The sequence below is a fragment of the Pelophylax lessonae genome, assembly GCF_965119305.1.
Source record: "Pelophylax lessonae genome assembly, chromosome: 6".
Classification (NCBI taxonomy): Eukaryota; Metazoa; Chordata; class Amphibia; order Anura; family Ranidae; genus Pelophylax; species Pelophylax lessonae.
The window spans coordinates 24,771,996-24,787,571 of record NC_138773.1 but is presented as its reverse complement, the minus strand read 5'-3'; the positions used below and the strand labels follow the sequence as shown (position 1 = coordinate 24,787,571).

At 46.7% G+C, this 15,576-nt stretch overlaps 1 protein-coding gene across 1 annotated transcript in view; it reads left to right on the top strand.

Annotated features, from left to right (window-relative positions):
- The window catches only part of LOC309558499 (guanylate-binding protein 2-like), a gene marked incomplete at its 3' end in the record, with an annotated part of 44,090 nt that extends 28,514 nt beyond the window's left edge, over nt 1-15,576 (top strand). Inside the window, exons 8-10 of the mRNA XM_082261579.1 lie at nt 710-812; nt 1,808-2,001; nt 15,397-15,576. Of these exons, the coding sequence (XP_082117705.1) occupies nt 710-812; nt 1,808-2,001; nt 15,397-15,576 (477 nt within the window). The remainder of the gene's footprint in view (nt 1-709; nt 813-1,807; nt 2,002-15,396) is intronic.

Here is a 15,576-nt window from a genome sequence, read left to right as displayed (position 1 = left end):
AAATCGAGAATCTGTGGAAAGAACTGAAAACTGCTGTTCACAAACGTTCTCCATCCAACCTCACTGAGCTCGAGCTGTTTTGCAAGGAGGAATGGGCAAAAATTTCAGTCTCTCAATGTGCAAAACTGATAGAGACATACCCCAAGTGACTTACATCTGTAATCACAGCAAAAGGTGGCGCTACAAAGTATTAACTTAAGGGGGCTGAATAATTTTGCACGCCCAATTTTTCAGTTTTTTATTTGTTAAAAAAGTTTGAAATATCCAATAAATTTCGTTCCACTTCATGATTGTGTCCCACTTGTTGTCGATTCTTCACAAAATTGCAAATTACAGTATTATATCTTTATGTTTGAAGCCTGCAATGTGGCAAAAGGTCGAAAAGTTCAAGGGGGCCGAATACTTTCGCAATGCACTGTATAATATGTAATCAAAAATCTTCACAATTCCGGTGGCAGGTGGGTGGATTTGAGAACGTAAGTGTAAAGATCTCACTAGCGTAGTTCCCAAGAGTTATAAGAATCTAGGGGGTGATTTGGGGGTTCTGGGTTTTTTAGGGCACCCATAAGCTTGAAAAAGTGTGATTTCAACAGGTCTGGATGATGGACAGGTGGACAGCGCTCTCACAGGCTTGCACGTTATATATTTTGTCATACAGGGTTTAACTTCTTTCCAGTAATAAATTTCCACCCATGTCCCTGTTCTACAGGCAGATGAGGTGCTACATGAATACAAGAAGTCTAAACAAGAAGATGAGATATACATTATACAAGAAGATAATGCTCTAAGCCAGAAAGAGAAGGAAGAGGAAGGTAAGGAACATTCATTATCATGCATGCATTGTCTCAGCTCTTTGCACAGAATGATTAAAATCTGCGGCATCCACTGATTTAAAGCGGAGTTCTGGCCTCAAATACCTTTTTTTTTATATATATATTTATTTTATTGCTTGATTTTCAAAAGTACAAAATACATAGTAAAAAAACCACATCATCAAATTTAAATTTTATCATATATCCTCCCTCCACCCCCCCCCCTCCTTCCATTTACCCTTCGTACTCATACTGAAATATTTCCTGTTTCCCCGCTCCATTTGGTATATTCCCTTGTTTTTTTAAACTCTATCCAATCTTTCCAGTTATTATCCCACCCTTCTGGTTCATCTTCCCTCCACTCGTGCGTCTTCTCTCTGCCAAAATAATGGAATCAAACCCTTTGCAGCAGAGGCGTAACTAGAACCTTCAGGGCCCTGATGCAAGAAACCATGAAGGGCCCCCCAGACCCCTGGCCGGGGCCCTTACCTTCAAGCCCAGGGCTCTTCCCACTAATCCTGGGGCTCTTTACACTCGTTGCATGGCCTTTTATTACGGTCCCGCAGCAGGATTCTTTCACAAGTTCTGCAGTGGGCCCCCTTCCTGCAATCTTGGGGCCTCCCCACAGTGGTGCAATGCCAGGGTCCGGTTGCAAGTGTGACCTTTGCGATCCTGGAAGTTCACCCAATGGTTTGCTACCGGGCCCCCTGGAGCATGGGGACCGGTAGCGATTGCAACCCCTGCAACCCCTGTAGTTACGCCCCTGCTTTGCAGCATTCATTAGGTGAGGAACCAATGAAGCTTTATAATGTTTTACTGAGCTCTTAGTTCCGTGAAATAAGCAATACCAGGGTTCTTCCGGTATCTCAACCTTTGTGTTGCATTTATAATTTTGTTCAGTGTATGTTAACCCGGGCTTAGGGTTTGCCTCCCCAGACATACTATAATAAAACATCCTGTTTATCATTCTAATTTATATTTGTACTTTTTTGCAGAGGAAAAAACTAGAAAGAAATGTGAGGAGATGGAAATGAAAATGCGAGAACTGGAAGAGGATAACCAAAAGTTGATGGAAGAGGCTCAGAATACCAGCATTCAGGAGACCGTAAAGGAGCTGATGGAGAAGATGGAGAACGACAAAAAATTAATGGCAGAGAAAATGGAACAAATCATTACTGACAAGGAAAGGGTAAAACTAATGAATTTGTTTATTGAAATTTCATATAGGGATTAGTCATCAGCTGTGTCTGGTGGACTCATCCGGGTGACAGATTGCACCACTGCACTGCCCTGTGTGGGGCGCGATCCAGGGGGGTGTCTTACGATGTTTGCCCAAATCGACAAGAGGTTCCCGCCGGTGTCCTTATGCAATAGGCCAGATGGGAACCGGTTAACTATCCAGACGGGGCTTATGCCAAAACACCAACAAGATCCTACAGGAACCCGAGTGACTATTAGGATACCACAAGCTTGAGGGCAAATTTACACTATATGGAGAGCTGCCACATCGCTTTACCGCTGCAACAGCTCTCTTTTTTCAACTGCACTAGGGGGCAGTGTGGTGCAAGATTCTGCTACTGAAAAGTCCCTTTTTGTTTTGTTTGTTTTGTAAGAGCTTTATTTGAAGTGTACAAATCATACACACCATTTGCTGGAATGTTGGGCAGATTGATGTGCTGCGCTTCGCTACGCTGCCTGACATTGTAGTGCACCAGAGCTGGTGTGCTGCGATAAAATGTAGCATGTCTGCATTTTCTCGCAGCATGCTGCAGTGCAGTGCGAATGGGACACATAGGCAACAATTATTTCCTGTGTGTCTCTGCAGTGACAGACATTTTAAGATGCAGTAAAACATCTGTCACTGCATATAGTAGAGCTGCACGATTCTGGTCAAAATGAGAATCACGATTTTTTAGCTTGGAATAAAGATCACGATTCTCTCACGATTCTCTGTGTAACAAAAAAAAATTGGGATAAATTTACTGTTACATTTTTTTTTTTTATTCATTAAAGTTTATTAATTGCGTTTGAAAGACTGCTGCGCAAATACAGTGTGACATAAAATATTACAACAATCGCCATTTTATTCTGTAGGGTCTTTGCTAAAAAATATATATAAAATGTTTGGGGGTTCTAAGTACTTTTCTAGCAAAAAAAACTGATTTTAACTTGCAAGCAACAAATGTCAGAAAAAGGTCTAGTCTTTAAGAGGTTAAACTTCCTTTCTCCCTGGCAGAGGGAAGGAAAAGATACAATGTAATAATTTTGTTTATAGTTACTGGGAGACCTAGCTGATAGGCGTTTGCGGGAGGAAAGATACAATGTAATCATTTTGTTTATAGTTACTGGGAGTTTTGCACAGCTGTTTTCTCTGCTCCCTCAGCTATGCAAAGAATCGAGCATATGTCAGGTTTAGATCGTCAGGGGGGGGGGTGAATCGAGATCGCGATTTTCATACGATTAATCGTGCAGCTCTAGCATATAGTGAAAATTGGCCCTGTATCCTTCAGCGCTAATGTACCAATAACATAGAAGCTACACAGAGGTAATCAGACTTAAGCTTAAGGAAAGAAACCTTTTTATTTTATGTTGTAAATCACAAAAAACAAGTGACATAAAATATATACAGCAAAAATAAAGCAACCTGGTGAAGACACGAAAAAAGTGGAAAACTAACTACCCAACTAACTCATAGTTGCCAACATTTGTAAAACATTTCCAGAGTCACTTTGCAGCACAGCGATCAATTACTTACCACACCCACTTCCCTGAAGCTCCGCCCACTCCACATAATTAATCTCCCCCTACTTATCATCAGATTATAGGGTCTACTCAATGAAGAGAGAATTACAGGAACTTGAAAAGAGAATTTTAAACTTGAGGCCAAAGTAGCAGAGTTGGAATAATTCTCCCATTCAGCTGCACTACTTCTGCCTAAAGTTTAAAATTCTCATCACAATTCCCTGCAATTCTAAAGTGTCCAATGTGCTCAGGTGTGACCATACAAAAAATGGAATATGTAAATATAAATAAAGTGCTAAGTGTAAATAAGTACATTGCCGGGACAATGTAAATTTCCCGGGACAGGCTCCTATTTGCCAGGACTGTCTCGGCAAAAACGGGACAGTTGGCAATTATGCTAACTATGTACAAACAGAGGAGAAGGGAACTTAGGTAGAGTAGGGTCAAATAGGATGATAAAGTAACAGAAAGAGAAACAGGCCAGAACAGGTAGCTGGTTCAGAGAATAATGGATCCAGAATATACAGAAAATAAGGTAAACTTCTGAGGCACTATGTGGCCACAGCCAATGGAAGTGAGGGGGGGAAGGAGAGGTTCAGGTCACTGGTCTTCAATAAAGTGATTGTAAAGATCACCTTGTAAAACATTCCATTCAGTTTAAAATTGCAATGAAAGGCAAAACATTTTTGTATAGATATAACAAAAAAAAAAAAAAACATTACATACCATTTTTTATAGGTGATCACATTCCCTCTATTCTTGGCAGCATAGGAGCTGGGAGGAAAAGAAACAACAGGACACTGAGGTTCCCAGTGAATAGCTGGGCAGGGGAGGTGTGTCAGGACAAGTCTGATCATTGGAGGAGAGCAGGCTCCCAGCATAGCTAGCCACTTAACCACTTCCCGACCACCCACTGCTTTTTTACTGCGGCAGGGTGGCTCTCCTGCGCAAACCGACGGTCGGTTGCGCGTGGGAAGATAGGGGGCGAGCGTGCGCCGCTGGTGGAGCACTCCCGCCCCTACTCGGCAGCGGGGAAGCCAATGCACGGGTCAGGCGGCTCTGATTGCCGCCTGACAATCGCGATCGTTCCCCGCAGAGAGAGAAGGACGGTCTGCTGTTGTAAACACAGCTGACCGTTCTTCTCCCTGAAATGATCACAGAGCTCATGTGATCCTTCTATATAAGATCACATGTCTCTATGGTCATTTCACAAGCCACACCCCCCACCAGGGCCGCTGATAGAAATCATGGGGCCCCATGCAGCCTACCTGACGGGGCCCCCTTCAGCCCCACCCCTGGCCCCTCCCCAGACCCCGCCTTGAAACAAAGTGCAAGTTTGTCTTCAAGTGATAATTTATCATGCCACGCCATTCATAGTAAATATGTGCAGAGTGCAGTACAATCGCCACACCATGCCATATTGGCATCCATAGTAAATATGTGCAGTAAGTGTGCAGTGCAATGCAGTATAAAACTCACAACGGACAATCAGCTGCTTCTGCCCGCCGCACAGCCACTCACTCTCTGTCTCGCGCCTAACTCAGAGCTGAGCGGAGGAAGATCACTCTGCAAGGGAAGAAAATAGGCGGCAGGCGGCCGGGACTTGAAATTGTGCCACCATGAGGATTGGGCCCGGAATTCACATGCGTCCGAAAAAATATAAAAAAAAGTCCCTTCACTCGCACCAGCACAGAGGTCAGAGAGGGGCCCAAAAATGGCAATTACACCCCTGCTAGTAAAAGCAGCAGAGCGGGGGGCAGTAACATCACTAGGGTTAGTGTCACCTGGTGCGGTAAACCATGGTGTCAGAGACTGCAGGCATCATACAGGAGGCAGCCAGAGAGTGCAGGCATCATACAGGAGGCAGCCAGAGACTGCAGGCATCATACAGGAGACAGCCAGAGAGTGCAGGCATCATACAGGAGGCAGCCAGAGAGTGCAGGCATCATACAGGAGGCAGCCAGAGAGTGCAGGCATCATACAGGAGGCAGCCAGAGAGTGCAGGCATCATACAGGAGACAGCCAGAGAGTGCAGGCATCATACAGGAGACAGCCAGAGAGTGAAGGCATCATACAGGAGACAGCCAGAGAGTGCAGGCATCATACAGGAGACAGCCAGAGACTGCAGGCATTATACAGGAGACAGCCAGAGACTGCAGGCATCATACAGGAGGCAGCCAGAGAGTGCAGGCATCATACAGTAGACAGCCAGAGACTGCAGGAATCATACAGGAGGCAGCCAGAGACTGCAGGCATCATACAGGAGACAGCCAGAGAGTGCAGGCATCATACAGGAGGCAGCCAGAGAGTGCAGGCATCATACAGGAGACAGCCAGAGAGTGCAGGCATCATACAGGAGACAGCCAGAGACTGCAGGCATCATACAGGAAACAGCCAGAGAGTGCAGGCATCATACAGGAGACAGCCAGAGAGTGCAGGCATCATACAGGAGACAGCCAGAGAGTGCAGGCATCATACAGGAGACAGCCAGAGAGTGCAGGCATCATACAGGAGACAGCCAGAGAGTGCAGGCATCATACAGGAGACAGCCAGAGAGTGCAGGCATCATACAGGAGACAGCCAGAGAGTGCAGGCATCATACAGGAGGCAGCCAGAGAGTGCAGGCATCATACAGGAGGCAGCCAGAGAGTGCAGGCATCATACAGGAGGCAGCCAGAGAGTGCAGGCATCATACAGGAGGCAGCCAGAGAGTGCAGGCATCATACAGGAGACAGCCAGAGAGTGCAGGCATCATACAGGAGACAGCCAGAGAGTGCAGGCATCATACAGGAGGCAGCCAGAGAGTGCAGGCATCATACAGGAGGCAGCCAGAGAGTGCAGGCATCATACAGGAGACAGCCAGAGAGTGCAGGCATCATACAGGAGACAGCCAGAGAGTGCAGGCATCATACAGGAGACAGCCAGAGTGCAGGCATCATACAGGAGACAGTCAGAGACTGCAGGCATCATACAGGAGACAGTCAGAGACTGCAGGCATCATACAGGAGACAGTCAGAGACTGCAGGCATCATACAGGAAACAGCCAGAGAGTGCAGGCATCATACAGGAGACAGCCAGAGAGTGCAGGCATCATACAGGAGACAGCCAGAGAGTGCAGGCATCATACAGGAGACAGTCAGAGACTGCAGGCATCATACAGGAGACAGCCAGAGAGTGCAGGCATCATACAGGAGACAGCCAGAGAGTGCAGGCATCATACAGGAGACAGCCAGAGAGTGCAGGCATCATACAGGAGACAGCCAGAGAGTGCAGGCATCATACAGGAGGCAGCCAGAGAGTGCAGGCATCATACAGGAGGCAGCCAGAGAGTGCAGGCATCATACAGGAGACAGCCAGAGAGTGCAGGCATCATACAGGAGACAGTCAAAGAGTGCAGGCATCATACAGGAGACAGCCAGAGAGTGCAGGCATCATACAGGAGGCAGCCAGAGAGTGCAGGCATCATACAGGAGGCAGCCAGAGAGTGCAGGCATCATACAGGAGGCAGCCAGAGAGTGCAGGCATCATACAGGAGACAGCCAGAGAGTGCAGGCATCATACAGGAGACAGCCAGAGAGTGCAGGCATCATACAGGAGACAGTCAAAGACTGCAGGCATCATACAGGAGACAGTCAGAGACTGCAGGCATCATACAGGAGACAGCCAGAGACTGCAGGCATCATACAGGAAACAGCCAGAGAGTGCAGGCATCATACAGGAGACAGCCAGAGAGTGCAGGCATCATACAGGAGACAGCCAGAGAGTGCAGGCATCATACAGGAGGCAGCCAGAGAGTGCAGGCATCATACAGGAGGCAGCCAGAGACTGCAGGCATCATACAGGAGGCAGCCAGAGAGTGCAGGCATCATACAGGAGGCAGCCAGAGAGTGCAGGCATCATACAGGAGACAGCCAGAGAGTGCAGGCATCATACAGGAGGCAGCCAGAGACTGCAGGCATCATACAGGAGGCAGCCAGAGAGTGCAGGCATCATACAGGAGACAGCCAGAGAGTGCAGGCATCATACAGGAGACAGCCAGAGAGTGCAGGCATCATACAGGAGACAGCCAGAGAGTGCAGGCATCATACAGGAGACAGCCAGAGAGTGCAGGCATCATACAGGAGACAGCCAGAGAGTGCAGGCATCATACAGGAGACAGCCAGAGAGTGCAGGCATCATACAGGAGACAGCCAGAGAGTGCAGGCATCATACAGGAGACAGCCAGAGACTGCAGGCATCATACAGGAGGCAGCCAGAGAGTGCAGGCATCATACAGGAGACAGCCAGAGAGTGCAGGCATCATACAGGAGACAGCCAGAGAGTGCAGGCATCATACAGGAGACAGCCCGAGAGTGCAGGCATCATACAGGAGGCAGCCAGAGAGTGCAGGCATCATACAGGAGACAGCCAGAGAGTGCAGGCATCATACAGGAGGCAGCCAGAGAGTGCAGGCATCATACAGGAGGCAGCCAGAGAGTGCAGGCATCATACAGGAAACAGCCAGAGAGTGCAGGCATCATACAGGAGACAGCCAGAGACTGCAGGCATCATACAGGAGGCAGCCAGAGAGTGCAGGCATCATACAGGAGGCAGCCAGAGAGTGCAGGCATCATACAGGAGGCAGCCAGAGAGTGCAGGCATCATACAGGAGACAGCCAGAGAGTGCAGGCATCATACAGGAGACAGCCAGAGAGTGCAGGCATCATACAGGAGACAGCCAGAGAGTGCAGGCATCATACAGGAGACAGCCAGAGAGTGCAGGCATCATACAGGAGACAGCCAGAGACTGCAGGCATCATACAGGAGGCAGCCAGAGAGTGCAGGCATCATACAGGAGACAGCCAGAGAGTGCAGGCATCATACAGGAGACAGCCAGAGAGTGCAGGCATCATACAGGAGACAGCCAGAGACTGCAGGCATCATACAGGAGGCAGCCAGAGAGTGCAGGCATCATACAGGAGACAGCCAGAGAGTGCAGGCATCATACAGGAGGCAGCCAGAGAGTGCAGGCATCATACAGGAGGCAGCCAGAGAGTGCAGGCATCATACAGGAAACAGCCAGAGAGTGCAGGCATCATACAGGAGACAGCCAGAGACTGCAGGCATCATACAGGAAACAGCCAGAGAGTGCAGGCATCATACAGGAGACAGCCAGAGAGTGCAGGCATCATACAGGAGGCAGCCAGAGAGTGCAGGCATCATACAAGAGGCAGTCAGAGACTGCTGGCATCATACAGGAGACAGCCAGAGAGTGCAGGCATCATACAGGAGACAGTCAGAGACTGCAGGCATCATACAGGAGACAGTCAGAGACTGCAGGCATCATACAGGAGACAGTCAGAGAGTGCAGGCATCATACAGGAGACAGTCAGAGACTGCAGGCATCATACAGGAGACAGTCAGAGAGTGCAGGCATCATACAGGAGGCAGCCAGAGAGTGCAGGCATCATACAGGAGGCAGCCAGAGAGTGCAGGCATCATACAGGAGGCAGCCAGAGAGTGCAGGCATCATACAGGAGGCAGCCAGAGAGTGCAGGCATCATACAGGAGGCAGCCAGAGAGTGCAGGCATCATACAGGAGACAGCCAGAGAGTGCAGGCATCATACAGGAGACAGCCAGAGAGTGCAGGCATCATACAGGAGACAGCCAGAGAGTGCAGGCATCATACAGGAGACAGTCAGAGACTGCAGGCATCATACAGGAAACAGCCAGAGAGTGCAGGCATCATACAGGAGACAGCCAGAGAGTGCAGGCATCATACAGGAGACAGCCAGAGAGTGCAGGCATCATACAGGAGACAGTCAGAGACTGCAGGCATCATACAGGAAACAGCCAGAGAGTGCAGGCATCATACAGGAGACAGCCAGAGAGTGCAGGCATCATACAGGAGGCAGTCAGAGAGTGCAGGCATCATACAGGAGACAGTCAGAGAGTGCAGGCATCATACAGGAGACAGCCAGAGAGTGCAGGCATCATACAGGAGGCAGCCAGAGAGTGCAGGCATCATACAGGAAACAGCCAGAGAGTGCAGGCATCATACAGGAGACAGCCAGAGAGTGCAGGCATCATACAGGAGACAGCCAGAGACTGCAGGCATCATACAGGAGACAGTCAGAGACTGCAGGCATCATACAGGAAACAGCCAGAGAGTGCAGGCATCATACAGGAGACAGCCAGAGAGTGCAGGCATCATACAGGAGACAGCCAGAGAGTGCAGGCATCATACAGGAGACAGTCAGAGACTGCAGGCATCATACAGGAAACAGCCAGAGAGTGCAGGCATCATACAGGAGACAGCCAGAGAGTGCAGGCATCATACAGGAGGCAGTCAGAGAGTGCAGGCATCATACAGGAGGCAGTCAGAGAGTGCAGGCATCATACAGGAGACAGCCAGAGAGTGCAGGCATCATACAGGAGGCAGCCAGAGAGTGCAGGCATCATACAGGAAACAGCCAGAGAGTGCAGGCATCATACAGGAGACAGCCAGAGAGTGCAGGCATCATACAGGAGACAGCCAGAGACTGCAGGCATCATACAGGAGACAGTCAGAGACTGCAGGCATCATACAGGAAACAGCCAGAGAGTGCAGGCATCATACAGGAGACAGCCAGAGAGTGCAGGCATCATACAGGAGACAGCCAGAGAGTGCAGGCATCATACAGGAGACAGTCAGAGACTGCAGGCATCATACAGGAAACAGCCAGAGAGTGCAGGCATCATACAGGAGACAGCCAGAGAGTGCAGGCATCATACAGGAGGCAGTCAGAGAGTGCAGGCATCATACAGGAGACAGTCAGAGAGTGCAGGCATCATACAGGAGACAGTCAAAGAGTGCAGGCATCATACAGGAGGCAGTCAGAGAGTGCAGGCATCATACAGGAGGCAGCCAGAGAGTGCAGGCATCATACAGGAGACAGCCAGAGAGTGCAGGCATCATACAGGAGGCAGTCAGAGAGTGCAGGCATCATACAGGAGGCAGCCAGAGAGTGCAGGCATCATACAGGAGACAGCCAGAGAGTGCAGGCATCATACAGGAGGCAGTCAGAGAGTGCAGGCATCATACAGGAGACAGCCAGAGAGTGCAGGCATCATACAGGAGACAGCCAGAGAGTGCAGGCATCATACAGGAGGCAGCCAGAGAGTGCAGGCATCATACAGGAGGCAGCCAGAGAGTGCAGGCATCATACAGGAGACAGCCAGAGACATAGTACAAGTACTGTGGATGGTGGGGGTTGCAGTCAGTGTAAATAGCTCTGGGGAAGCCTGTCCTCCCTCTCCTTCTAAAATAGACCTGTGTGACCCCTCTCCCCCCTCCTCTGTGACCCCCCTCCTCTGTGTGCAGCTATGGCAGGAGCTCTTCTCACTTACATAAGTTGCCCCGTCCAGATAGCCGGTCTCCTCACACTCCCAGCTATTCTGTTGTCAGTGGGAAGTACAGCAAAGGTGGAGGTGGAGCAGCTCAAGACGAGAAAGTTACATCTTCCCCATGCCGGGGTCTCCATGCACCTGATTGGTTACTGGGATGCTAGACGGGCCCAGCAACAAATCATTTTGACAGGCGGGACTTGGACGTTCTGGGAGCTCTGCCACTAGTGCAGGCATTTACCCGAAGACTATCAGACTGTCTCTTAAGCTGCCCGGGCCCCCCAGCTAAGCTGAGGACACAGGGCCCGGTACAACAGGGCCAGTTGTACTGGCCTATCAGCGGCCCTGCCCCCCACAGTTAGAATCACTCCCCTAGGCTCACATTTAACCCATTGATAACCCATAGGGATAACTCCTTCCCTGCCAGTGTCATTTATACAGTAACAGTGCATATTTTTAGCAATGATTACTGTAGTAATGTCACTGGTACCCCCAAAAGTGTCAGTTAGGGGTCCGATCGGTTCGTCGCAATGTCGCAGTCCCGCAAAAAATCGCAGGTCGCCACCGTTACTAGTAAAAAAAATTAAAAAAAACTAAAAATGACATAAATCTTTCTCGAAGTTAGTAGACGCGATAACTTTTGTGCAAACCAATCAAAATACGCTTATTGCTATTCTTTTTTTACAAAAAATATGTAGCAGAAAACAAATTGGCCAAAAATGTTAAAAAAATTTTGATTTTTAATTTTTTTGGGAATGTCATATAGCAGAATGTGAAAAATATTGCTTTTTTTTTTTTTCAGAATTGTCGCTCTTTTTTTGTTTATAGCGCAAAAAATAAAAATCGCACAGGTGATCAAATACCACCAAAAGAAAGCTCTGTTTGTGGGAAAAAAAAGGACATCAATTTTATTTGGGTACAGCGTCCCACGACCGCGCAATTGTCCATTATAGTAACACAGTGCCGAATCGCAAAATATGGCCTGGTCATTAAGGGGGCAAATCCTTCCGGTCTTAAAGTGGTTAAGGACCGCAACCTATTTCTGACACTTGTTGTTTACAAGTTAAAATCAGTATTTTTTACTTAGAACCCCCAAACATTTTATATATATATATATATATATATATATATATATATATATATATATATATTGTGTGTGTGTGTGTGTGTGTGTGTGTGTGTGTGTATATATATGTATATATATATATATATATATATATATATATATATATATATATTGTGTATATATATATATATTTTTTTTTTTAGCAGAGACCCTAGAGAATAAAATGAAGATCATTGTAATATATTATGCCACACCGTATTTGCACAGCAGTCTTACAAATGCAATTTTTTGGGAAAAAAAATACACTTTTTTTAAATTGAAAAATAAGGAAACAGTAAAGTTAGCCCATTTTTTTCTGTAATGTGAAAGATAATGTTACGCTGAGTAATTAGATACCTAACATGTCATGCTTCAAAATGGTGCACACTTGGCACATTTGGCACTTGGAATGGCAACAAACTACCATACTTAAAAATCTCCATAAGTGACGCTTTAAAAATGTCTACAGGTATGCTTTCTTTACCTGTAACATGTTTACCTTGAAAATCTTAATAAAAGTTTAAACTTCAGCCCCGGTTCACACTTATGCGAGTGCAGGAAGGCTGCGAATCCGCAGCCTGTTCCCGCATGGCACACGCACCCCCGGCAGTTCACACTGCCATATGCGATACGCTGGGGGTGTCAATGTAATCTTAACGACACCCCCAGTTTGATCGCATATCGCAGTGCGATCGTGCAGTTCGCACAGGATCGGATCGCAAAAAGGGTCCTGTGCGTGTTTGGTGCGGCTGCGGTGCGAATTTAGCCATACAAAGTGTATGGCTAAACTCGCACCGCACAGCCGATCGCATGTAATGTCGGAGCAGTGCGCTCCGACATTACATGCAAACCCCGTACACGCACAAGTGTGAACCGGGGCTTAAAAATGTCTACAGGTTAGCAGTTTAGAGTTACGATTGCAGCAATACCTCACGTGTGTAGTTTGAATACCGTTTACATATGTGGGTGTGACTTGCGTATGCATTCACTTCTGCGCGCAAGCTCAGATGGACCTGGCGCTTTAAATTTTTTTTGTCTTAATTATTTTACTTTTTATTTTTTACTTTTATACTGTCCCTTTTTTAAAAAAAAGTTTGATCACTTTTTTTTTGTATTACAAGGAATGTAAACATTCCTTAATGACCAGGCCATTTTTTTGCGATTCGGCACTGCATTATTTTAACTGACAATTGCGCAGTCGTGCGACGCTGTACCTAAATAAAATTAATGTTTTTTTTTTCCCACAAATGGAGCTTTCTTCTGGTGGTATTTGATCAACTGTGCGATTTTTATTTATTTTATTTATTTTTATTTATTATCCTTCCGGTCAAGAACTGGTTAATTAGAAATTGAAGAGACAAGGACTCACTGCTCAAGGTGGTGTGATTGCCTGATGACTCACACAGGTGCATGCCCCGACTCGCCTCAGTGAAAACTTGATAAAAGAAAAGGAATTGGCAGCACTCCAGGTTGAGTCAAAATCCAGATTTATTGACTGGACATCCAGTCAATAAATCTGGATTTTGACTCAACCTGGAGTGCTGCCAATTCCTTTTCTTTTATCATGGTTAATTAGAAAGCAGAGGGACTGGCAGGTTCATCAGGGAATTCACATAAAGGAAGCGATACAAAGAGAAGAGGAGACTTTCTCACATAAGTACATGGTACAGCAGCCACATATCAGGAATATGAAATGCTGGGGTAACAAACGCTTTAAAGTCACTCTAAGGTCCCTTTTACGCAGGCTTTCCGATCAGGTCTATCTGTCAGTTTTTTAGGCAGACCTGATCGGATGCTCCATGTACCCCTATGGAAAAGCGGATGACAGCGCTGACACCCGCTGCTCTCTGATCCGATCCTGTCTGTAAAAATTCAGATGGATGGAAACCTTATTTTCCATCCGTCTGGAGGATCGGATGAAAACGGACAAGCGGCCCGTTTTTCATCTGATCTCCCAGAGAGGAGAGCGGGGCTCTGCCAGGTCCGTTTCAGCACAGTGAGCAGAGTCGGACTTATCACCCGCCTGCTCAGCGGGGATCGGCCGATCCATCCAACGAAGTCTGCCAGGCAGAAAGCCTGTGTGAAAGGATCCTTAGTATATGTGATAGTTTCATTTTCAAATGAGACCTTCAGTTTCCAAAAGCAGCAGCTTTTTGTTGTTTATGGAGAGGTTGTTCCAATTACATTCAATAACAGGGTCTAAGGGGGTCTGTTGATAGGTGTGCTGAATTATCTTTTAGCTCCAGTGGACCAACCCTAATGCCAACTATGCTAAATACATCTACGTATATTTCCACAACGTTTCAAAACCTGACAACCAACACATTGCTTAGCAAGAAGAAACTATGATTTTTTAGAGACTAAATATGATATTTCTTTTAGGAGATCTATTGTGCTTTATTAGTCTTCTGGACCTTATAATAAAGGTGTGTTTTGTGTCTACCTGACTGATATCTGTGAAATCCAGGTATCTGAAAGTTTTTTTTCTCTGTTTGGTCCACACTAATGGGACACAAGCACATCTAGACCATATATCCCAGGTGAGGGCACTGCAAGGTGGCACTAAAACAAGTGAGTCGCATAAGATTTAATAGACCTGAAAATTGAGTCATCTAATCACATGATATAGGGATCTGTGGGACTGTTTTGTGAATTTATAAGATTTATATACATTTTTATGGTTATTGATATCCTGGTCGCACTCTTCTTTAAAGCGGAGTTCCAGCCACAGAATCGTTTTTTTTTTTTAAATACTTCCCAAACAGTGATCCACCGCCCTTCATACATCCGCTAATCTGGTTTTACACAGTTTAATAATTGATTGGCAAATGGCAATCATAAAATCTTACTTTATAAAACGTTTGCTGAGCGCCGCCATCTTTGTTCTGGTCACCCGAAGCCGCAGTATGCAAATGTATGCCCTGCTTCCTGGTTCTAGCTGGAGGGGGCAGATTAATGCAGCGCGAAATCTTGCGCATGCCCAGTACTATGCAATCGGCATAGTAAAGGTTTCCATAGGGACGCCTATCATCGCGTTATTTCCTGTTTGCAAATAACGTGAAGAGAAGAGCGGCCGGCCGCCTATGTCATTGCCCATTGCCTCCTGGGAGTGATGAGTAAGAGCTTCCAGGATGCATTGCAGGACAGGAAGTGACGGCGCGGGCCGCGGCCGCAGAGGAAGGAAGTGGAAGGAAAGGTGAGTATATTTTCTTCTAAAACAAGGTAGGTAAAAAAAAAAATCGGGAATATCCAATTCTTTTTCAGGTGACACTAAGGAAGCAAAATCTATTGTAACGATTTTGCGGCTGGAACTCCGCTTTAATGTATTTTTTCTGTATATAATGTATAATTTACTCATAATATCTTCACAGGAACGGGAATTATACCTGCAACAAGGACTTGAGAAGCAAGCCCAAATGTATCAAGAACAGATCGAAGACTTGAAACGAATGGAAAGAGAAAAAGAAAGAGAAAGAGAAAGAAATATTGATTTTGGCTTCTTTAACCCAATCATGAAACCTATTCACAGATTCATTAAGCTTTTTTCATGA